Source organism: Felis catus, chromosome C1 (assembly GCF_018350175.1).
Source record: "Felis catus isolate Fca126 chromosome C1, F.catus_Fca126_mat1.0, whole genome shotgun sequence".
Classification (NCBI taxonomy): Eukaryota; Metazoa; Chordata; class Mammalia; order Carnivora; family Felidae; genus Felis; species Felis catus.
Genome location: NC_058375.1, coordinates 187,024,510 through 187,047,950, shown reverse-complemented (window position 1 = coordinate 187,047,950; position 23,441 = coordinate 187,024,510). Strand labels below are relative to the sequence as shown.

Sequence of the window (23,441 nt, the reverse complement as noted above, 5' to 3'; positions counted from 1 at the left end):
TGGCTGTTTTCTCCTTTAGAATTTTGATGGTTTCCTGCGTCACATTTAGGTCTTTCATCCATTTTGAATTTATTTTTGTGTATGGTGTAAGAAAGTGGTCCATATTCATTCTTCTGCATATTGCTGTACAGTTCTCCCAGCACCATTTGCTAAAGACACTGTCTTTTCCATTGGATACTCAGAAAGAGAGAATCTTTTTTTTTTTTTTTAACATTTATTCATTTTTGAGAGACAGAGCATGAATGTGGGAAGGGCAGAGAAAGAGGGAGACACAGAATCTGAAGGAGGCTCCAGGCTCTGAACTGTTAGCACAGAGCCTGACACAGGCCTCAAACCCATGAACAGTGAGACCATGACCTGAGTCGAGGTCGGACACTTAACCGACTGAGCCAACAAGGCGCCTGTCAGAAAGAGAGAAATCTTAAGAAGGCTCCACGCTCAGCGTGTGTTGCGGGGCTTGATCCCACAACCCTGGATCATGACCTGGGCCAAAATCAAGAGTTGGATGCTCAACCAATTGAGCCATCCAGGTGTCCCTCATTGTTTTGTTTTTTTATTTTACTTTTCTTCTTGGAGCATGGATACACACAGGCTAATTAACTGTGTTACTGCAACCTTATCTCCATGGCTCCGGTTTACTTGATTGCACGAGGGAAGGCAACACAATCATGAGTCACCCAATTCAACCAGTACTTGCTTTTTAAAGTTTCAAAGCCAGGGTGCCTGGGTGGCTCAGTTGGTTAACCATTCAACTTCAGCTCAGGTCATGATCTCTCTCACGGCGTGTGAGTTCGAGCACTGCATCGGGCTCTGTGGTGACAGCTCAGAGCCTAGAGCCTGCTTCAGATTCTGTCTCTGTTTCTCTGTACCCCTCCCCCATTCACACACTGTCTCTCTCTCTCAAATATAAATAAACATTAAAAAAATAATAATAAAGTTTCAAAGCTATTTCCTTTCTAACACTGTTTTGACAAGCTTTCAGCAACAGAGGCCAAAGCCTTCAACCCAGAAGCTTCAGCTCAAACACCCCTTCCTGATAACATTCCTCACAGAGGGTCATTTCAGCCCATAACAGGACCCCATCTTACCCACGTGACACATACATTTGCTTGAAAACTACTTGGGGCTAGTGATGGAGACTGCAGAGCTAAGAAAGTCTTTTGGCTTTTCATTTGCAAGAGAGGATGAGTTTCTTTCTCAGAGTGTGCTGCAGCCAGACGTAGTACCTCTCCTTAGCAGACACTTTGCTGTTCCAATCATACACACTGCTGTTGAGTTCAATGTGGAGTTCCAAGAGTGGGCGTCTTCTGGAGGGAATGAGAAAGGCAAAAATTAATGCCATGCAAATATCAAAGAGGAGACAGATTGTCATTTGGGTGAAATGAGGCAACAGATGTGAAAGTGCTTGCAATTGTTCCTTTCTAAATGCTCTACAAGCTGCTTAGTGAGTGATCCACACCAGCCTGCAACACTCTGGCCCCATGACCCTCACCCAAGAGGCAACCGAGTCATATTCTGGGGACACTCCAGTCAGATGATAACCTAGCTGGACCATCTATGCAAATGGAGGACAGATGTAAAAGACCATGGATACTGCTGGTCCACGAAGTGTCTACCTTGGAAGGCTGAGTCATCCCTACTACCGCCTACTCCTTGCTGCTGAGCCACTACTGAGGGGGCTGGGGAGTCACAGGCGATGAGATGTATTCCTGAGGTCCCCAGAGATACAACAGAATGCATTTCACACATGGCTCAGGAACATGATTCTAAACTGTAAGGAGGGAACAGCTGAAAAAGGACTGTTAATCTCACATGGAAGTATAGCGGGGCTTCATTCAGCTTAAATGAAAACCAGATCACCAAGGTTTCCCTTAGGAAAGTATTCTTGCCAATAAACATCAGAAATGTCTGTGTAACAAAGACTTGCAAACCTGAAGAGTCAGGTACCATTTTTCACCTATCAAACTGTCAAAATGGGGAAATAAAAAAAAAAAATGCAGTGTCGGGCAGAGCTCGGGGACATGGGCGCTCTCATGCAAAGCAGGTTTAACTGTCCGAGACGACAATCTGATAAAATGCATCCAAACCTTTAAAAATGCATGTTGTTGGACATAGTAATTCTTCTTCTGGGTATTTTCCTCAAGAAAATATAAGCACAAACACTGAACTACAAAGATATCGAAAACTTTTTTTTATGAAAGCGAAACACCTTCCAACGCCTGAAAATTGGTCAAGTAACTTATGCCATAATCATATTGTGGATGGTTCCACAGACATTAAAATGATGCTTACAGGGGCACCTGGGTGACTCAGTTAAGTGTCTGACTTCGGCTCAGGTCATGATCTCATGGTTTGTGACTTCAAGCCCTGTGTCGGGCTCTGTTCTGACAGCTCAGAGCCTGGAACCTGCTTCAGATTCTGTGTCTCCCTCTCTCTCTGTCCCTCCCCTGCTCATGCTCTCTCTCTCTCTCTCTCTCTCTCTCTCTCTCTCTCTCTCTCTGTCTCTCTCTCAAAAATAAACATTTTTTAAAAGTTTAAAATGATGCTTAGAAATGTAACTAGTGACATGTAAAACTGTATGTGATATAGTGTTACACCAAGTAGAAGCAGGTTACAAAGTAATAGCAGATAGCGATTTCATTTTGGTTTAAAAAACATATTTATATACGATTGTGTGGGTATCGAAAAAGATCTGGAAGGCAATACACCAAGACTTGGCTAACAGAGATTGGTTCTAATAAGCAGGATTATAACTATTGGTTATGTTCTGCTTTAAGCATTTATATTTCATTGTTTTTTTTTAAATAAGGAGTATGTACTGCTTTTGTAATTAAAAAAAAAATTAAAAATTTCCTTATTTTGAAGAACAATATCCAAACTACAAGCTGACTAACAAGTGACCTCCTGAAGCACAAAGGCAGGTCATAAAATGTGCATCCTTCCCAAGGCAACCCCAACAAGGAATGAAAAATCCTTTTCTCCCTGAAGAGAAGGGCATCAAATATGGCACAGTGGTAATCTCCATCTCTCCATCTTGGCAGCAAGAAAACAAACAAGTGGTCTGGGCATGGGCCACGGCCTGAGTGGCTCACCTTTCTTGCCACAGTTTCTGGGAAAGGCACTTCAGGTACAACGACGGTGAGCTGGAGGACCGTTCCAACAGGGACACGTCTGCTGTGCACAGGCTCCAGAGGAAGTCAGCTTCTCGGTGGATGGTACAGGGCGCAGGCTGCCTGGCCTTGGACTCCACATTGTTCACTGCTGGCCCATCCACCTCCAGGAAGCTGCTGCTGTCTAGTTGGCCCTCTGACACCACATAGTTCTGAATAAAAAAGAGCTTTGGCTTCCCTAAGAGAGAAGGGCATGCATCTCCCATGAACATCCTCCTGATCTGATCCAAAGGGAACCCTGGCTGTGTCTGATCCACGCCAAACACGCTGTGGGAGCCACCTCGGCTCACCAGGACACACACAAAGCTGTCGTAGTCTTGGTGTTGGGGCATGCAGGCAACTTGGCGAAGAATCTGGATTATACTCTCCACATGCAGGTACAAAAAATACTGGACTTCATAGCCCAAGGAAGTAAAAGTGTCCCGAAGAAACTCTGGATAAAATAAACACACATGGAAAACAACACTAAGTTTAGAAAAGTTTAAGGGGTACTGGGTAGCAGTCCTAAGCACAGTCTGATCTCCGCTACTTCTCCATTTCTGCTCTTATGCCATATTTTGAGGTTGTGAAGGACCTGAGCATGGGTCAGGAGAGAATCAGCCTGAAACACACGACATTCATGTCCCCGATTCTCACTTACAATCTGTCCCCTATTATGATCTGTCCCCTGCCTGAAGCTACTATCACATCTGGTCACGGGCACAGACTGGGCCCACTTCTAGTCTGATGCAACCAAGGCAGGGTACAAAACTTTTTCTCTTCAAAACAAAGTTGGGGATTTTTCAAAAGGCTCTTTCTTAAAATAACACCCAAGTATGTAGGAATGGATGCATTTGCAGAGCACAGATCCAAATCTAGATCAAAAATAATGGCACGGGTCACGAGTTCCCACCTTCCATGGGCTGTGGGCTGATACAGAGGCCCACAACTACATCTAAGTTGTGACCATTTCCAGACTCCCCAGTTCCTCTTAGACCTGCCTCCCAGTGTAACCTCTAACTGAGCAGTGGGAGTCCTTAGCCAAGATTCCCTTCATTGCCCTCAAAGATTCTTCTCCCAATCTCAAGAAACAAGAAAAATCCCAAATACAAAATCTAACAGCACACCTAAAGGAAACAGAAGCAGAACAGCAAAGACAGCCCAAACCCAGCAGAAGAAGAGAAATAATAAAGATCAGAGCAGAAATAAACAATATAGATTCTAAAAAAACTGTAGAGCAGATCAATGAAACGAAGAGCTGGTTTTTTGAAAAAATAAACAAAATTGATAAACCTCTAGCCAGGCTTCTCAAAAAGAAAAGGGAGATGACCCAAATAGACAAAATCATGAATGAAAATGGAATTATTACAACCAATCCCTCAGAAATACAAGCAATTATCAGGGAATATTATAAAAAAATTATATGCCAACAAACTGGACAAGCTGGAAGAAATGGACAAATTCCTAAGCAACCACACAATTCCAAAACTCAATCAGGAGGAAATAGAAAGCTTGAACAGACCCATAACCAGCGAGGAAATTGAATCAGTTATCAAAAATCTCCCAACAAATAAGAGTCCAGGACCAGATGGCTTCCCTGGGGAATTCTACCAGACATTTAAAACAGAGATGATACCTATCCTTCTCAAGCTGTTCCAAAAAATAGAAAGGGAAGGAAAACTTCCAGACTCATTCTATGAAGCCAGCATTACTTTGATTCCTAAACCAGACAGAGACCCAGTAAAAAAAGAGAACTACAGGCCAATATACCTGATGACTATGGATGCAAAAATTCTCAACAAGATACTAGCAAATCAAATTCAACAGCATATAAAAAGAATTATTCACCATGATCAAGTGGGATTCAATCCTGGGCTGCAGGGCTGGTTCAACATTCGCAAATCAATCAATGTGATACATCACATTAATAAGAAAAAGATAAGAACCATATGATCCTGTCAATCGACGCAGAAAAAGCATTTGACAAAATTCAACATCCTTTCTAAATAAAAACCCTGAATTGAGGCGCCTGGGTGGCTCAGTAGGTTGAGCGTCCAACTTCGGCTCAGGTCATGATCTCACACTCTGTGAGTTCGAGCCCCACGTCAGGCTCTGTGCTGACAGCTCAGAGCCTGGAGCTTGCTTCAGATTCTGTGTCTCCCTCTCTCTCTCTGACCACCCCTCCCCCCGTTCATGCTCTCTCTCTCTCTCTCTGTCTCAAAAATCAATAAAGGTTAAAAAAAAATTTTTTTTAAATAAATAAATAAATAAATAAATAAATAAATAAATAAATAATAAAAACCCTGAAGAAAGTCGGGATAGAAGGAACATACTTAAACATCATAAAAGCCATTTATGAAAAGCCCACAGCTAACATCATCCTCAATGGGGAAAAACTGAGAGCTTTCCCCCTGAGATCAGGAACAGGACAGGGATACCCACTCTCACTGCTGTTGTTTAACAGAGTGTTGGAAGTTCTAGCATCAGCAATCAGACAACAAAAGGAAATCAAAGGCATCAAAATTGGCAAAGATGAAGTTAAGCTTTCACTTTTTGCAGATGACATGATACTATACATGGAAAACCCAACAGACTCCACAAAAAGTCTGCTAGAACTGATACATGAATTCAGCCAAGTCGCAGGATACAAAATCAATGTACAGAAATCAATTACATTCTTATACACTAATAATGAAGCAACAGAAAGACAAATAAAGAAACTGATCCCATTCACAATTGCACCAATAATCATAAAATACCTAGGAATAAACCTAACCAAAGATGTAAAAGACCTGTATACTGAAAACTATAGAAAGCTTATGAAGGAAATTGAAGAAGATACAAAGAAATGGAAAAACATTCCGTGCTCATGGATTGGAAGAATAAATATTGTTAAAATGTCAATTCTACCCAAAGCAATCTACACATTAAATGCCATCTCAATCAAAATTGCACCAACATTCTTCTTAAAGCTAGAGAAGCAATCCTAAAATTCATATGGAACTTCAAAAGGCCCCGAATAGCCAAAGTAATTTTGAAGAAGAAGACCAAAGCAGGAGGCATCACAATCCCAGACTTTTGCCTCTACTACAAAGCTGTAATCATTAAGACAGCATGGTATTGGCACAAAAACAGACACAAAGACCAATGGAATAGAATAGAGACTCCAGAATTGACCCACAAAAGTATGTCCAACTAATCTTTGACAAAGCAGGAAAGAATATCCAATGGAAAAAAGACAGTCTCTTTAACAAATGGTGCTGGGAGAACTGGACAGCAACATGCAGAAGGCTGAAACTAGACCACTTTCTCACACCATTCACAAAAATAAACTCAAAATGGATAAAGGACCTGAATGTGAGACAGGAAACCATCAAAACCCTAGAGGAGAAAGCAGGAAAAGACCTCTCTGACCTCAGCCACAGCAATTTCTTACTTGACACATCCCCAAAGGCAAGGGAATTGAAAGCAAAAATGAACTACTGGGACCTCATCAAGATAAAAAGTTTCTGCACTGCAAAGGAAACAATCAACAAAACTAAAAGGCAACCAACAGAATGGGAAAAGATATTTGCAAATGACATATCGGACAAAGGGCTAGTATCCAAAATCTATAAAGAACTCACCAAACTCCACACCCGAAAAACAAATAATCCAGTGAAGAATTGGGCACAAAACATGAATAGGCACTTCTCTAAAGAAGACTACCAGATGGTCAACAGGCACATGAAAAGATGCTCAACGTCGCTCCTCATCAGGGAAATACAAATCAAAACCACACTCAGATACCACCTCATGTCAGTCAGAGTGGCAAAAATGAACAAATCAGGAGACTATAGATGCTGGAGAGGATGTGGAGAAACGGGAACCCTCTTGCACTGTTGGTGGGAATGCAAACTGGTGCAGCCGCTCTGGAAAACAGTGTGGAGGTTCCTCAAAAAATTAAAAATAGACCTACCCTATGACCCACCAATAACACTGCTAGGAATTTACCCAAGGGATACAGGAGTCCTGATGCATAGGGGCACTTGTACTCCAATGTTTATAGCAGCACTTTCAGCAATAGCCAAATGATGGAAAGAGCCTAAATGTTCATCAACTGATGAATGGATAAAGAAATTGTGGTTTATATACACAATGGAATACTATGTGGCAATGAGAAAGAATGAAATATGGCCTTTTGTAGTGACATGGATGGAACTGGAGAGTGTGATGCTAAGCGAAATAAGCCATACAGAGAAAGACAGATACCATATGTTTTCACTCTTATGTAGATGTATCCTGAGAGACTTAACAGAAGACCATGGGGGAGGGGAAGGAAAAAAAAAAAGTTAGAGAGGGAGGGAGCCAAACCATAAGAGACTCTTAAAAACTGAGAACAATCTGAGAGTTGATGGGGGGTGGGAGGGAGCGGAAAGTGGGGATGGGTATTGAGGAGGGCACCTGTTGGGATGAGCACTGGGTGTTATATGGAAACCAATTTGACAATAAATTTCATATTAAAAAAGAAAAGATTCTTCTCCCAGTTTCCGGGAATCCTGGATTGACTTTGCCTGAAGAAGCAGTGTAAGGCAGTGGAAAAGTCAGACTTTATGTCAGACAAGGCTACCTTCTTACACGGACCTTACCACATGATGGTGGCATGACCTTAAAGAAGTGGGTCTCCTTAGCTTTAAATGGAAGTGATGATACCTATCCTGTGAGCATGCTATGAGGATTAAATGAGGCAATACATATAAAGCTCCTGGTGCTCAAGAGAAATGAGTTCCTATTACCTCTAAAATATATATATATTTTATCCATCTTTTTGAAGTTTCTATAGCCTTGGAACCGTAGAAATCTTGCCCAGTCCATTTCTCTCCCATCTGCTCAGTTTGCCCTCATCAGAAAAATAAATACAGTCTCTTGATTTTTTATATCTTTCTAACAGTGAAGAGAGACATCTTTCTCTTCCTCATTAAGAAATGCCACATCCTTTTGAGCCACCCATTAAGTTTCTGTTCCTTGTCTGAAGGATGCCTCCACTTCTTAGTTCATCTGCAGAGCAGAAAAACTGTTCTGCCCTAAGCTAAACAGACGTCTCCCAATTCACATAGTTACCTTTACTCTTAGCCAACTTTTTGGGATTTCTTTCCATGTCTCATGACTATGTACCCACCTCTCTTCGTCCCCTGGGGTGTGGTCTTCCAGAAGTCTACCACTGCATTCACCCCAAACCAAACAACATAACGGTAATTAGAACAGATAAAACTTCTACCAAGGAACAAAAGCCCCCATCTCATACCAGTGTAGGCATCACAGAAAGGGGATGTGAGTCATTCCCCTGAAATCACCACATAACAGTTTTCCACAAATTCTCAACTCTCTATATTAAATGGGAACAATATGAAGTCTGAATAGTCACAAATAATTCAGAGACTCACAGCTTCAACCAATAGTTTCAACCTTCTTGCCCTGAAAATTTTACCAACACTAATAAACTACAAAAGTGAAAGTTAGCTATCACATTTTGTCTTCTGGCTTCTCAGCAGGAAATAGGGAGAGAAAGGTAAGAAAAGAAACGTAGCCTTGAGTAAACAAAAAACTGGAATAACTAGCCACCAGGCAAATAAAAGCTGGCTTGGGTGCTCTGAGTTTAATTCACCCAGCCTGTGGTACCTGGATATGTTCACATTGGGTCTAGTGGGACTTTCCACTCAGGAGAGCTGGGTTTAATTGTGGCCCCACATCTACCAGATATGGCAGTTTTAAATGTGTCCACAAATTTTTTGACACTTCTTCCTTAAAAAGAGTGTAATTACCCTCCCCTTGAATGTGGGCCACACTTGGTAACTTATTTCTAGTGACTGTGGCTAAAGGGATACTATATGACTTCCAAACCTAGATCATAAAAAAATGCAATTTCTACCTGGCTCTTTCCCTCTTTTGAACAGCGCACTCTGGAGGAAGCCAACTAACCTGTCATTAGAACACTCAAGCAGTTCCGTGCAGAAGCCCACATGAAGAAATAAGGGCTGCACCAACTTCCCAGCCACAGGAGGGAGCCACCTGGGAGGATTCTCCAATCCCAATCAAGACTTGGGATGACCCCAGCTGAAATCTGACCACCATCTACCAAGAGACTCTGGGCCCGAGCAACCCAGCTAAGCTACCCCTAAACTCCTGCTCCACAAAAACTGTGAGAGATATATAAACAAATGAATATTGTTGTTTTAAGCCACTAAATTTGGAGTGATTATTATTTGATAATAATACATTATTTGATACATAATTCACCAGGTAAGTCAGGAAATGATAATAACCATTAATTAAAGATGTAGTTAGGCTATGTACTTGTATGTCTGGCCCACAGATAAGGGTAAAAAAAACAAAACTATAATGGAGAGATATAAGGGAGGTGCTAATCTCCTTAAAACCCTATGATAAATAAATATTGTGATGGAAATGAAGGACACGATACACAGGTTGCCGATAACCTATGAAATAGCTCACTCATCCCCACAGGATCTCACTGTGGTAGAAAAAGTCCACCAGCACTGCCCCCTGGCCTTCACTTCAGCAGATGTAGGCAAGCTTTCCATACCCAGTACTGCGCTCAGGTTGGAACACAGGCTGAACAATGTGAGAATCCAGACTAGGAACCCAGTTCCATCACTACTGTTTTATTCCAGTCATCTATTGAGGACTCACAGGTCATGGAGTATTCTTTCCTCTAGGGGGCAGAAGCAAACAGGGAAAACCAGACTCAAAGCTCTTGTTTACTTAGACTGACTCACTTCCCTCAAAACCCAATCTTCACTGTAAAGATTTCCTCCCTTATCAAAGTCCTTGAAAGAAAGCCATAGTCTCATAGATGCTGGAGAGGATGTGGAGAAACGGGAACCCTCTTGCACTGTTGGTGGGAATGCAAACTGGTGCAGCCACTCTGGAAAACAGTGTGGAGGTTCCTCAAAAAATTTAAAATAGATCTACCCTATGACCCACCAATAACACTGCTAGGAATTTACCCAAGGGATACAGGAGTCCTGATGCATAGGGGCACTTGTACTCCAATGTTTATAGCAGCACTTTCAGCAATAGCCAAATGATGGAAAGAGCCTAAATGTTCATCAACTGATGAATGGACAAAGAAATTGTGGTTTATATACACAATGGAATACTATGTGGCAATGAGAAAGAATGAAATATGGCCTTTTGTAGTGACATGGATGGAACTGGAGAGTGTGATGCTAAGCGAAATAAGCCATACAGAGAAAGACAGATACCATATGTTTTCACTCTTATATAGATGTATCCTGAGAGACTTAACAGAAGACCATGGGGGAGGGGAAGGAAAAAAAAAAAGTTAGAGAGGGAGGGAGCCAAACCATAAGAGACTCTTAAAAACTGAGAACAATCTGAGAGTTGATGGGGGGTGGGAGGGAGCGGAAAGTGGGTGATGGGTATTGAGGAGGGCACCTGTTGGGATGAGCACTGGGTGTTATATGGAAACCAATTTGACAATAAATGTCATAATAAAAAAAAAAAAGAAAGAAAGAAAGCCATAGTCTCTTTTTCCATGCTGGTGTGCAGGGGTCAGGGACAGAGCAAGGGCTGTCCCGTGCCTTAGATCTCTTTCCTTTTTCTGAACTCCCTGTAGGCTCTGGCTAGAGCAGAGGCTGTCACATAGCAGTGAGCAGGCAGATGCACGGGAACAGGGAAAGAGGAAGCAGTCTTGGAATCACAAGATGTGAGTTTAAGTTCTGGCTCCTCCACCTACTGGGTTAGTCCCATTTTTCACAGTAGCTGCCTTGTCATGTCCCTCAAATAGGGGAAGAAAAACTTGGGTGCTGAGTTTGGGAAATACAACCTTAGTGATGGCAGAAGTCCCACTTCTCCTTCCACCCACCCTGGAAACCCCAGTACTGACCCAACCCTGTATCTGTAACACTTCCACTGTTCTTGAGAAATCAACTGCCCCAAATGGTGAGCAGACAAGGGCTAGGGGTCAGTACCACTCACATGTTTGGGGGCTATTGAGATAAAATTCAAAAACTTAAATACAGTCGAAAGTCATGACCCCATTCATTTATAATTTGTTTTCATCAAAAACGAGTTCACATTGGGCACCTGGCTGGTTCAGTTGGTAGCACATGCAACTCTTAATCTAGGGCCATGAATTCAAGCCCCATCTGGGGTGTAGAGATTACTTAAAAATAAAATCTTAAAAATATATACTGTAAAATAAGACAAAATATTAAAAATATATAAAACAAAATGAGTTCACATTAATCTTGACACAACCTATGAAAAGAAGTCCATTAAATAAACGTATGGAATAACTAAGAAAGAGGGAGCACTTCCTTCATCAGTCTATTTACCATTATGTAGTGAGCACCTTGAATAAGCCCAGTTCTTTCTTTTCTTAATTTTTTTTTAACATTTATTTATTTTTGAGAGACAGAGACAGAGCATGAGCAGGGGAGGGGCAGACAGAGAGGGAGACACAGAATCCGAAGCAGGCTCCAGGCTCCGAGCTGTCAGCACAGAGCCTGATGTGGGGCTCGAACTCACAAACTGCGAGTTCATGACCTGAGCCGAAGTCGGACTCTTAACCGACTGAGCCACCCAGGCATCCCAGCCCAGTTCTAATTACTCACAAATGGAATACAAGTTGGGCAGGCTATTCTTAGTGAGAAGGGGAGTTCTGAGATCAACTACAAATGTGAGATGCAACATTGGTTAAGACTTAAATAAGTTTCTTTACAGGAGGACTGCTCAGAGCCTTTAAGGCCAGTATGCAAATCCCCAAAGGAGGAACAAATTATTCACCATTTCTCAAATTCTTTTGACCCCAAAAGTCATGTTTTACACAGTTCCTCTTCCCTATGTGGCAGAAATACATTGTGAAATACAGATTGAAGCACCTGTCTTTCAAGAAGCCTATAATCTAGTTGGGGAAGCAAAGCTTATAAATATGCACAAAACAATGGTTGACATGTCACACGTACAGTGGGATTTTAGGTAAAACACACAGTCAGAGAAGGGACTGTGAGTGCAGTCTGAGACACCTGGAGATGAGACTGTGGTAAAAGTACAATTTAAGCTGGAAGAACAAGTGAAATAGGAGGTCCCCCAGATAGGGGATGATGACGAACAAAGACAGAATGAGTGAGTGAGTGAGGAAGTGAGTGGCAGAGGCAGCCTTGGATAAATCTGACTTTTCATTTGTTTCCATAGACCAATCAAGGGGTTTCGCTGGACAATGTATATTCACTCAAAATTATAAACTACTTGTTAAATGTCTTCTTTTTAAGTACAAATGATTACTAGTAATTCCTTCTGGACTAGCTTTTCGTAGCAGAAAACAATATCAATAATAAGCCTGTGTATTGCATGTCAAAGAAGCTTCTGTAGTACCTCAGGCAGCCTCAAAGTACTCTACTCTTCCACGTATTTGCAACTCCTTATCCACAATGCCAAAGCCCCAAAAGCTCTGAAAACCTTCAGTTCTTTTCCCTGATTCATTTTGCAGCAAAACCTTTCCTGAACTGATGAGAGGCTATTGAGAGTCTTTATTCCCCTTAGTGTGAATATCCATTCATTTTGCTGTAGAAATACTAACGTATACAATTATGGGGTACTGCCCTGGACCCCCCCCCCGGAGTGTTCCATGAATTACAGCATCTATACTTTGTCATCTTTCTAAACTCTTGGATCTTCCAAATCCTGAAATACAAAGGTCTCCAATAAGGGATTGTGGACCTATAATTCTTATTTATATCCTAGATTTAAAGGGGAATTTTATTTGTGATACTAGGTTTCCAAATGAAGGTCTGCTTACCTCTGCTCTCAGAGGTAAGAATGTCCAAAAGAAAAAGGACGCCACCACAGACTTCCTGGTCTCTTGCCTCTAGGAGGAGGCTATCTTTAATAATATATTAACCCCATGATAGCAAGGAGGGGAAGCCCCACTTCCTTGGCACTCAAGCTGGCAGGCAGCATGTGGTGGCTGCTCCCTCTGAGCCGTCTCCACTGCCATTTACCACTTGCCTTCATAGCTCAGAAGCAGAGGCCACAGTAACTGTTCCACTTCCCCTTGCTGAGATGTTCCTACATTTGTTAGTACAGGAAAATGCTACTGATCTGAGTTGTTACTCATTCCATTGAGGGCAAAGGGGGTAAGGGGACTGGACAACCCCAAGGACAGCAAAGCTCAAATCAACACCACCTACAAAGCGTTTCCACTATTAACGTCTGGCTTTCATGACTCCTGTTGCTCTGTTTGAAGAGGAAGTTTACTTACACAAGATTTATAAAGATTTTCAGAGAGAGCAAAGGAGAAGACAGAGGAATAAACCCTTCCTCTTAAAATCTGCAAACACCACCTTCCATTCAGGAGCCTAAAAGCCAGCCAGAGCTTTAAGTCAAAGCTCAGATCCATCCGTCTGCATTTTGAGACATTCAACTCTCCATTCCCAACAAGATCAGAATTCTGGTGCTACATCAGGGCACTGAGAATCAGGACCTAGCAGAGGCCTAGCTTTCTCTTCAAGAAGAGATAATTGACCTCTATCAGGTTTCTTCTCAAGGACAAGCCACCAAAAAATAACTTTATCCTTGTTAAACAATGTGACACTGGACTGACCGATCTAACACCGGACTCCATCTTTGTCTCACGCAGGGCCAAGCATGGTGTTTTGCACATAGTAAGTGCTCAATAAACATTTATGGGATAAAGGAAAAATAAACCTATAGATGTTTAGAAGACATGCATACTCTTTGGATAAAAGTCTGATTTTTTTTTTTTTTCGGAAGACAGGGCAGAGTCTACTAAATTCTACAGATACAAAGGAATGGTTTTAGAAACACAGAAGCTAACAGACCTTATTCCTCCATTCATCTAACCAACAAATATTTATTGAGCTCCTATGTGCCAGGCACTGTTCCAGATATCAGACACATAGCAAAAGAGATGAACAAGCTCCCCACCCTCACGAAACTTACATTATAACAAAGTAGCTAAAATCAGAGGCTTTGGAGTAAAGCTTTCAAATGTCAGCTCTATCAGTTACTAGGGAGTTAAGGAAGGCAGTTCACTGTTCTGTTTGCTCACCTTGAAAATGGGGATAATAGTACCCATCTAACAGTATTATTTATGAAGATTGAGTGAGAATTAGCAAAATACCTGGCACAGAGCAGATTTTTAATAAACTTGACACTCTCATCATCACCACCCCTGTTAGTGTCACAATATCACCGTTAGTTTCTCTCAGAGCCCTTGTTTCAATTGGCAATAATGTCTATTCCCAGACTCCTGCACTCCTCCCAAATAATCAACATTAACCAAATGATTAAGTTAACTAGGCAAGAGACAAAGGAAACCTCACCTAATCTCTCCAGATGAAGCACCCCCCTCCCATGCTGTCAAGATGGAGATGAAGAAATGAAGTGTGCTGCATGGATTTAGGATTACTGTCAACTGAAGCAGGATTTCAGGCCTACAGGCCTCAGTGAACAAGTGCCAGGAGAGAACTGGAAAACGAGGAGCTGGAGCCCTAGAGAGAGGGTGTGAGAGAGGAGACTGCCTTCCACTTCAAGTCAATTGATACTCTCCTGCTATTCTGAGTCTCTGCTGGTGCTGGCATATAAATGGATTCAGGACCCTTCAGATGATAAAAGCCACCACACATTGGGAGTAAAAAGTGTCCTGTTTCTCCACTATCAACTGGCCACCCGGCCACCAGGGGCTTGTATTAGTAGCCTCAAGATCAGTTATTTGCTTTGTCCCCAGAAGCAGGGAGAGCTTGAGTCAAGGGAGCAAATGTTCAAACACACCTATGTCAATACCTGCACATGCCTCAGGCCAGAGATACTGTCCCAGGAGCCACCTCCAATGTTATCCTCACTCCCTTCTTTCTCTCCTATGGTCTTGCCACCCCCTACCCTCCCTGGCCCCAACCTTTGTACTCAGACTCTCTGTCTCTGTCAAGCCCATTCATACTGATAACTAGTGGGAGTGGACTGCCCACCTGGCTATTTCCCCTCCATTCCAGTTAGCCCCAGCCTATGGGAACCTGCCCCACTCGTCCCTCAGCCCCAGTGCAGGTGTCAGACCCCCAGTCCTCTGTTTCCTCATTTGTCTGGGCTCAGACTCCATGTACAAAGCCACAGAAAGTTCTAGCTTAGTGGTTTGCAACAAAAATGAAACAAACAAAATGAAAAAACAAGGTTAGCTAGCATTTAGTGTATGCTCACAGGGTGCCAGGCACTGCTCTAAGCTCTTGACAAGTATGAACTCACTCACTTCTCCCAACTTCCCCAAGAGAGAGGTCCTGTTATTAATCCATTTTATAGAAGGGAAACTGAGGCATGGAGAGTCTAGGAAAATTGCCCAAGGTTATAATTTAGGACATGGCAGAGCCACGATTCAAACCCATGCAGTCATATTCCAGGGCCCAACTCTGACCATGCTCCTATAATGCAGGAAAACATAAATATACATTCAGTCCCTGCCCACAAGAGGCCCATAACTCAGCAAAGGAAGCAAATAGATACTGGGTTTTAGCCACAAATTCATAGCAGGTCATAGCTTTATGATTATCTTCATACAACAAACATACATCGTGTAGTTGGGAACTTTCTGCCAATGAATGAAACAGAACTGACTATAATAGAAAGTAGAAGATGATTACTCTTTTAAAGCAGGAAGTTACTCATTGAGAAAATATTTTCTCATTCTTATATGGATACTAATGGCTAAAAAGGAAAGGACACGCATCTATAGCTGAGGAGATGGTATTTCTCACTAAACCAAAAATAGAACATGAGAAAATGAGATCATATCTTAAAATTCTGGGAAATTCAACCTAATATTTGATGATTTGACCTTCTCTTAGAGTCTCTTTCTATAAAACTCACCCTGGTAACATTTAAGTGAGCCTGAAAGACATATCTGACTCATTCTAAGAATTTTGAAAAGCAGGAAAACTGTGGGAATGTAATGATCAACTAAGGAAGAGGTAAATAATTAAGCACATTGTTTCGCAATGAGATTCTTCTTACATTCTTTGATGCATCACCAGTGATTGATTCAGTTTGAGTAAGACATCCAGCAACAATTGAGCAAGAGAATCAATTCAGATTGAACAACAAGGAACACACAAGTAGTACAGACTCAGGCCAACAACCAAAGTACAGGGTGCCAGAATCAAGTGACACACTGCCTCTAAGTGAACACACATTATGACATTTTTAACGTCCCCCAGAAGAGCTTTCATAGTCTATCTATATGAAATGATGGGGTATCTGCTAACACTGAAGCCAGCAAGCCTTCCATTTTAAACCCCACTCTGGATCCCCAGCCTCCTCTCTGCCACAGCATCCAGCATGAAAAAGCCAGATTGAAGCTCACCAACTTTCACCAATTACACCTTTGTGCCAGAGACAATGCTATGTGCTCCCCAGATCTCCTTCCAGTTTCCTCCTGGCATGCAGCCAGACTGAGTTCCTTATCCACTGCAGTTAAGTGGGGCCACATGGGTGCATTTGACCAATGGAATGTGGATGGAAATGATGCATTTCACTTTCTCAGGACTGGCCCCTAAAATCTCTTGTGAGATCTTCCAGGAATTTCATTCATCCACTGTGGGATCATGTCAGGGTCCCCAGTTGTGGGTTCAGCTTATCACATTGGGGTCACCAATTGTGGGTTCAGCTTTCAGTTTTGTCCAGCAAAGCCAAGGACGGCAGAAAGGATTACTCAAGACGCCACAAGTCAAGACAGGTGAAAGGGAGGCTAAGAGAAGTCTCCCCGAGCTGCTCTCAAGTTCCTGTATTTATTGGGCCTACATTATAGGGAAAACATTGTGCAATATGTCAGCGGATACTGCCAGCGAGAACATATAGAAAGCATGCAAAAAAACAAGGTGCTCCTAAGACTACAAAAGAGCAGATGCTGAAAGCAGGGTGGAGAACAAGATAAGATATTCCATAGATAACATAGTCTAAGGAATTCATGAGCACAGGCAGGACCCAATCCCTAAATATGCATTAATTAGATACTGGTCAGCTGTTTTCAGCAGGGCCAGAAAGCAATATAATGCATTCCCTATAATCTCCTTAACCGGAACATAGCTATTTGATTTCCCACAATCCACCAGCCAGATACAGAGGATCCTGTGGAAAACCCCAAGGCTTCAGATGATGAAGCCACTGAATGACACATGGAACAAAGCTGGCTCCAGCCCAATTCATACTAGGCTGTGCCATGAGTGAGAAAGTTTCCCTTGCTATGTGAAACCACAGATTTTGGCAGTGGTTTGTTATAACAGCTTGTGATGATCACTGATGAATACAGCTTTTCTGGGCCATGACCTCACTGTGGGGTATCAGTTAATCTGCAGCATGCATACCTACCTGTATCATTGCCAATGCAGTCAATTATCAGGCAGATTCCCAGGGGCTTGCTCTGCATCCTATATCTCTCTTGTATGTGCTGGAAAGGAAAACAGCAATTGTTGAAAATGCTAGACATTGCTCTGCTTCCTATAGGTCTCACCCATAAACCATATTTTCTTTTGGATTTCCTCAAACTTCCTGTTGCCAGGTGAGCCATTCAATAGATACAGCCTGAAGTCACCACAGCTGACATTTCCCATTAATTTCATATTTTTCCTCTATTTGGGCAATATGTTTAAGACAAGCTGTTTCAGTTTTTATTTAATTTTAATGAAAATTACAGTCCCTTTACACACGTCTTAGAGCCACAGGATAAAGACAATTTAAGGCTGAAAGAATGGATCTGTTTCCACAGTAACCTAAGGTTATACAAGTGATATCTTTCCAAACCAGTAAAAAAGGAAGCCTTCTATTGCCTCCTTATGGTGAAAAGGTTTCAGCCTTTAAAAAAAAAAAAAAAAAAAAGCCAGAGCAAGTCAAGGTTCAGTGTCATTGCTTACTTATATATTCACCAATCACTCAGCTGGGAAGAGAAGTGCTACTTTGGAATTTTCCTGCATTCCAGAGTTCACTAATGCAATCCACTTCCACAACAACTTCTTTGCTCTATCCAAGGTTCCCCCTTAGGAGATCTCTCAAGAAAAAAGCACTCTCACACTGTCAGCATCCTATTCTTGTCACAGAGAATTCTTAATAGATATTTTAAAGAAGCCAGTGTTCCCCACAGATACTGTGCAAACAATACAATACCAAATTAGATCATTTATTCCATACCTGAGGTAGAGATGTTCCTGATTCCTGAATGGATGTCTTCACTGATTCTCCTGGGGGGGGGGGGGGGGGGTGAGAGAGAGAAACCATTTACAAAGCTGAAGGAGAACTAAGCACACTCCCATGCTGACTGGGTTTCTTTATATCTCAGCTGTCCTCTTCCCCTATTTTCTTCCCCTTACTGTGTCTTCTTTCTTCAGCTCTACTTGGCCCCAAGGTTTCAGCCTCACACTGAAGAACCTAACTGATAAGAAAACACAAGTCTGCATGCCAGGCAGGGGTTATATAGAAAAACTGCTTAAATAGCAAAGGGGGAAAAAAGGCTCTCCCTTGCCTTTCTCCAGGCGAGGACCAGGTGACTGATGAGTTTTTAAACTGATAGGGAGAATCCAATAACCTCACCACCTAGCAATATCAATAGCTTTTTTCCATGTGGACAAGGTGGATAAGGCCTAGAGGGGGACAGCCTTAGAGACTGCAGGGAAGGGAAAATGTACTTGTATTAGCCACTTGTACAACAGATGGCCATGTTTTCTTAGTCCAGTGATATTGAGAGATCATAAAATAAAATGGCAGTTGCAAGATAAGGACAGTGAGCCTAGCAAATGTAGATGAGCCTAAAGTCAATATCATTAGGTAAAAATGACTTTATTAGCCCAGATAGGTGGAGAAACCACCAGTTTTGAAGCCATAAAGGTCTAGCTCAAACCCTAGCACCATCACTGATGAGTTCTGTGATCTTAGGCAAGTTTACTGCTGAAGTCTCAGGCTCTTTTGTTTTGGTTTTAAATCCCTAAGGTGAACATACCAACATCTACCTTAGAAGATTGTTGCAAAAATGAGAATGGCAAAGACAAGCAAAGAAAATGCCAGTATTTTTAAGGTTTGAGGGAAATGAGGCCTTTCAAGTGTGTAAGTTAAAACAGTGTTTTAAGGGGCATCTGGTTGGCTCAGTCAGTGGAGTGTGTGACTCTTGATCTCAGGGTTGTAAGTTCAAACCCCACGTCAGGTGTAGAGAATACTTAAAACAAAATAAAATCTTAAAAAAAAAAACAATCTGTTTAAAGAACAACTGGTGATATCCTTTAAAACAACATTTTGCTTCTAGAAGTTTATCCTAAGGAAATAATAGAGCAAGTATGCAAGAATATGTACTTAATAACTGTTTATAATGGCCTCAAACTGGGGCACCTGGGTGGCTTAGTTGGTTAAGCATCTGACTTCAGCTCAGGTCATGATCCTGCAGTTCATGAGTTCGAGCCCTGTGTTGGGCTTTGTGCTGACAGCTCAGAGCCTGGAGACTGCTTCAGATTCTGTGTCTCCCTCTCTCTCTGCCCCTCCCCTACTCACACTCTGTCTCTCTCTCTTCCTTCCAAAAATAAATAAACAGTAAAAAAAAATTTTATAATGGCCTCAAACTAGAAAAATACTTAAAAATGAAACTGGCTAAATTAATCATGATACATATAATGGATACTATACATGTTAAAAAGGATAAGAAAGATCTTTTTGTATTTGACATGAAAAGATACATAAGACATAGTAAGTGAAATGGGTTATTTTACAACATGAATATTATTAATCCAACATACTTAAATATATGTATTTGTGTGCATATCCTTACACATAGATATGCTTAAAAATAACAGTCCAGGGGTATATAAATCAAATATTAACAGTGGTTATCTGATACTTGGGATTAAAAGGAAATTTCTCTTTATCATTTTGCATTTAAGCAATCATGGATTAACAGAATAAAAAACACAAAATAACTTATTTTAATATGCTTATCTCAGTGTAAGGCATTTAGTAAGAGCTTAATAAATTACAGTGATCATCATCATCATCCAATTGAAATCTATTTGGAAGTCAAAATTAATATGAAGACTTTTTCTTTTGTTAGCAAATAAAGCATCCAGGTGAAAGCAGGTACCTAGCTCTCCTAAGAATCACCAGAGGTGTTAGGTGCCTCACTTATCTCTCCTGTATAATTACAGTGAAGGATAAACCTGCCGTCAGGGTGTGCTGTGCAAAGAACACTGATTGTTCTTCATTCCTATCCAAATCTGCCAGCTCTCCTATTTTCCTTTTAAACAGCTTTCAAAATGCAAATTCTCACCACCTCGTCAGTGTTTTGAGAAACATGCTGTCACTTCAGGAATAAATTCACTTCTCAATAGCTTTTGCTGGAGAGCAGAATACTAGGTGAGGAATGACAGGCATGAGCTATGCCATCTGGCTAATCTGGGAGAAATCCTTCTCAGTTTCCAGGTGCAGGCAGACAGCATGTAGGCTGAGTCATAAGATTTTGGCAAGGGGCCTGCCACATAAAGAAGGCTTCCATCGGCTCTCAGCACTGCACCCAGGACAAACTCCAAGCCCCTCAGGGAAGACTGAGCCCTCCTTACCTGCCTATCAATCCCCTGCCTCCTTGAGTTCTGAAACACAATCATCTACAATGCAGTGTGAGACCAAGTCTCAGCCTTCACTTGAAGGAGGACTCAAGACAAGCAAAAGAAATACATTTTTTAAATGATGTTATAGGATCAAGTGCTGATGTTTTAAGAGAGAAGAGAGAAATTGTATGGGTTGAAATGCCTAGTTTTTTATTGTATTTTTTCCTTCTTTTTAGGAGTACAGAGATGTCATCTGTAGAGTATCTAGATGTATTAAATAAGCTATAAAACAAGATCCTAGTAACTTTTCTTCTTCCTGCTGCTAGATATTCAATTTAATTCAATTTATTATCATGGCTAGATTAATGTTTCACATAGCCTGATTATAGTTCCATTTCAGGTATAAAACCTGAAACTTCTTAAAAACATCGCCAAGATGATGAAACTGAGTAAGAGGTATTTAAGTTCAAATAAGCTAATTCATTACATAATTAGAAATGCCAAGGACTACATTTTAAGAACTTAACTGCTATTTATTTTGAGAACTTAATCAGAATAGGTAGATAAAGGAAATGGGAAACTCCAAAAATGCAATGATTTGTACTTGAATTATCAAGCATTTATAAAGAATGAATGTAGGGGCACCTGGGTGGCTCAGTCAGTTAAGCATCCGACTTCAGCTCAGGTCATGATCTCACGGCTTGGGGGTTTCAGCCCAGCATCAGGCTCTGTGCTGACAACTCAGAGCCTGGAGCCTGCTTCGGATTCTGTGTGTGTCTCTCTCTCACCCTCCCCTGCTCACATACCCACTCTCCCTCTCTCTCAAAAGTGAATAAACATTACAAAAAAAGAAAGAAAGAAAAATTGGCCTTACTCTGAGTATCAGGTTGTCCCACATTGAGTCTTTGTTCATTACTTCTCCCATTCTGGAGCTTCAAATATAAAGAATAAGGTCATACCCCCTGTTAGTTTTTTCAGAGGCACTTTATATCACACCTCTTTAAATATCTCAATAGAATTCTTACCCAGGAAAAAAATTAAAGTATCACATTCACAGTTAAATTATCTAAAGGAGAATAGCAAGAGCGGTTAACTCCGTAAGTCCCATTTCTATAGCCAAAGAACAAGGCAACTCTTCTTTTTAAAAAGTAAAAATAGGGGCGCCTGGGTGGCGCAGTCGGTTGAGCGTCCGACTTCAGCCAGGTCACGATCTCGCGGTCCGTGAGTTCGAGCCCCGCATCAGGCTCTGGGCTGATGGCTTGGAGCCTGGAGCCTGTTTCCGATTCTGTGTCTCCCTCTCTCTCTGCCCCTCCCCCGTTCATGCTCTGTCTCTCTCTGTCCCAAAAATAAATAAAAACGTTGGAAAAAAAATTAAAAAAAAAATAAAAAGTAAAAATACAATGAACATGTAAATATGCTAAATTAGCTTATTAGAATATTCCAAAACAGCTCAATGAAGTCAGATGTTACAGTATTGTAGAGTTGCTATAATAGCTCCAAGTTAGAACAAGCTGTTGGAACATCAGATCGACATTCTACCTGATCCTTTAACACAGAGGCAATGTACGGTATGGTTAAGGATGAGAGTTCTAGGGGTGCCTGGGGGGCTCAGTCGGTTAAGCGTCCAACTTCAGCCCAGGTCATGAATCTCACGGTTTGTGAGCTCAAGCCCCGCATCGGGCTCTGTGCTGACAGCTGGGAGCCTGGAGCCTGCTTCAGATTCTGTATCCCTCTCTCTCTGCCCCTCCCCAGCTCACCCTCACTCTCTCTGTCAAAAATAAATTTTAAAAACTTAAAAAAAAAAAAAAAAGAAAGAAAGAAAGAAAGAATGAGAGTTCTAAAGTACTGGTGAGGATGTGGAGAAAAAGGAACCCTCATGCACTGTTGGTGGGAATGTAAATTTGTTCAGCCACTGTGGAAAACAGTATGGAGGAGGTTCCTCAAAAAATGAAAAATAGAAATACTACATATTCTGGTAGTTCCACTACTGGGTATTTACCCAAAGAATACGAAAATATTAATTCAAAAAGATATATGTACCCCTATGTTTACTACAGCATTATTTTAAAAAGCCAAGATATAGAAGCAACCTAAGTATGTATTGATAAAGAATAGATATGGATAAAAAAGATATGGTATATGTATAAAAGGGAATATCACACAGGCACAAAAAAGGATGAGATTGTGCCATTTGTAACAACATGGATTGACGTAGAAGGTATCATGCTAAGTGGAGTAAGTCAGACTGAGAAAGACAAATACCACTCATATGTGGAATCTTAAAAAATATATATGGGGACACCTGGGTGGCTCAGTCAATTGAGCATCCGACTCTTGATTTCAGCTCAGGTCATGATCCCAGAATCATGGAATCAAGCCCCACATCAGGCTCTGCACTCAGTGTGGAGCCTGCTTAAGAGTCTCTTTCTCTCTCTCCCTCTGCTCCTCTCCCCCGCTCACACTCTCTCTCTAAAATAAAAATAAATTAAAAATTTTTAAAAATATGAATAAACAAACAAAAAGCAGAATCAGACCTATAAATAGGACAAACTGATGGTTGCCAGAAGAGAGAGGGGTGGGAGGATAGGCCAAATGGGTGACGGCTTCCAGTTATGGAGTGAATAAGTCACAGCCTAAGAAATATAATCAATGATATTAGCTTGTATGGTGACAGAAGATAGCTACA

General features: G+C 41.4%; 1 protein-coding gene across 11 annotated transcripts in view; it reads right to left on the bottom strand.

Annotated features, from left to right (window-relative positions):
- Positions 1 to 23,441, bottom strand: part of CFLAR (CASP8 and FADD like apoptosis regulator) — a 79,440-nt gene that overhangs the window by 4,049 nt on the left and 51,950 nt on the right. For 9 of the 11 annotated variants that reach the window (XR_006583474.1, XM_011285464.4, XM_019838456.3 and 6 more), the window contains 5 exons: positions 21,630 to 21,687; positions 18,363 to 18,412; positions 17,547 to 17,625; positions 3,093 to 3,603; positions 1,104 to 1,307 (listed from right to left, as the gene is read on the bottom strand). Coding sequence is in view for 10 of the 11 variants with exons in the window: in XM_011285464.4 (XP_011283766.2) it covers positions 1,169 to 1,307; positions 3,093 to 3,603; positions 17,547 to 17,625; positions 18,363 to 18,412; positions 21,630 to 21,687 (837 nt within the window). In the remaining variant the exon portion in view is untranslated. Of the gene's footprint in view, positions 1 to 1,103; positions 1,308 to 3,092; positions 3,604 to 17,546; positions 17,626 to 18,362; positions 18,413 to 21,629; positions 21,688 to 23,441 lie in introns of those variants that run through there. The other 2 variants (XM_019838455.3, XM_019838457.3) reach the window with 1 other exon arrangement.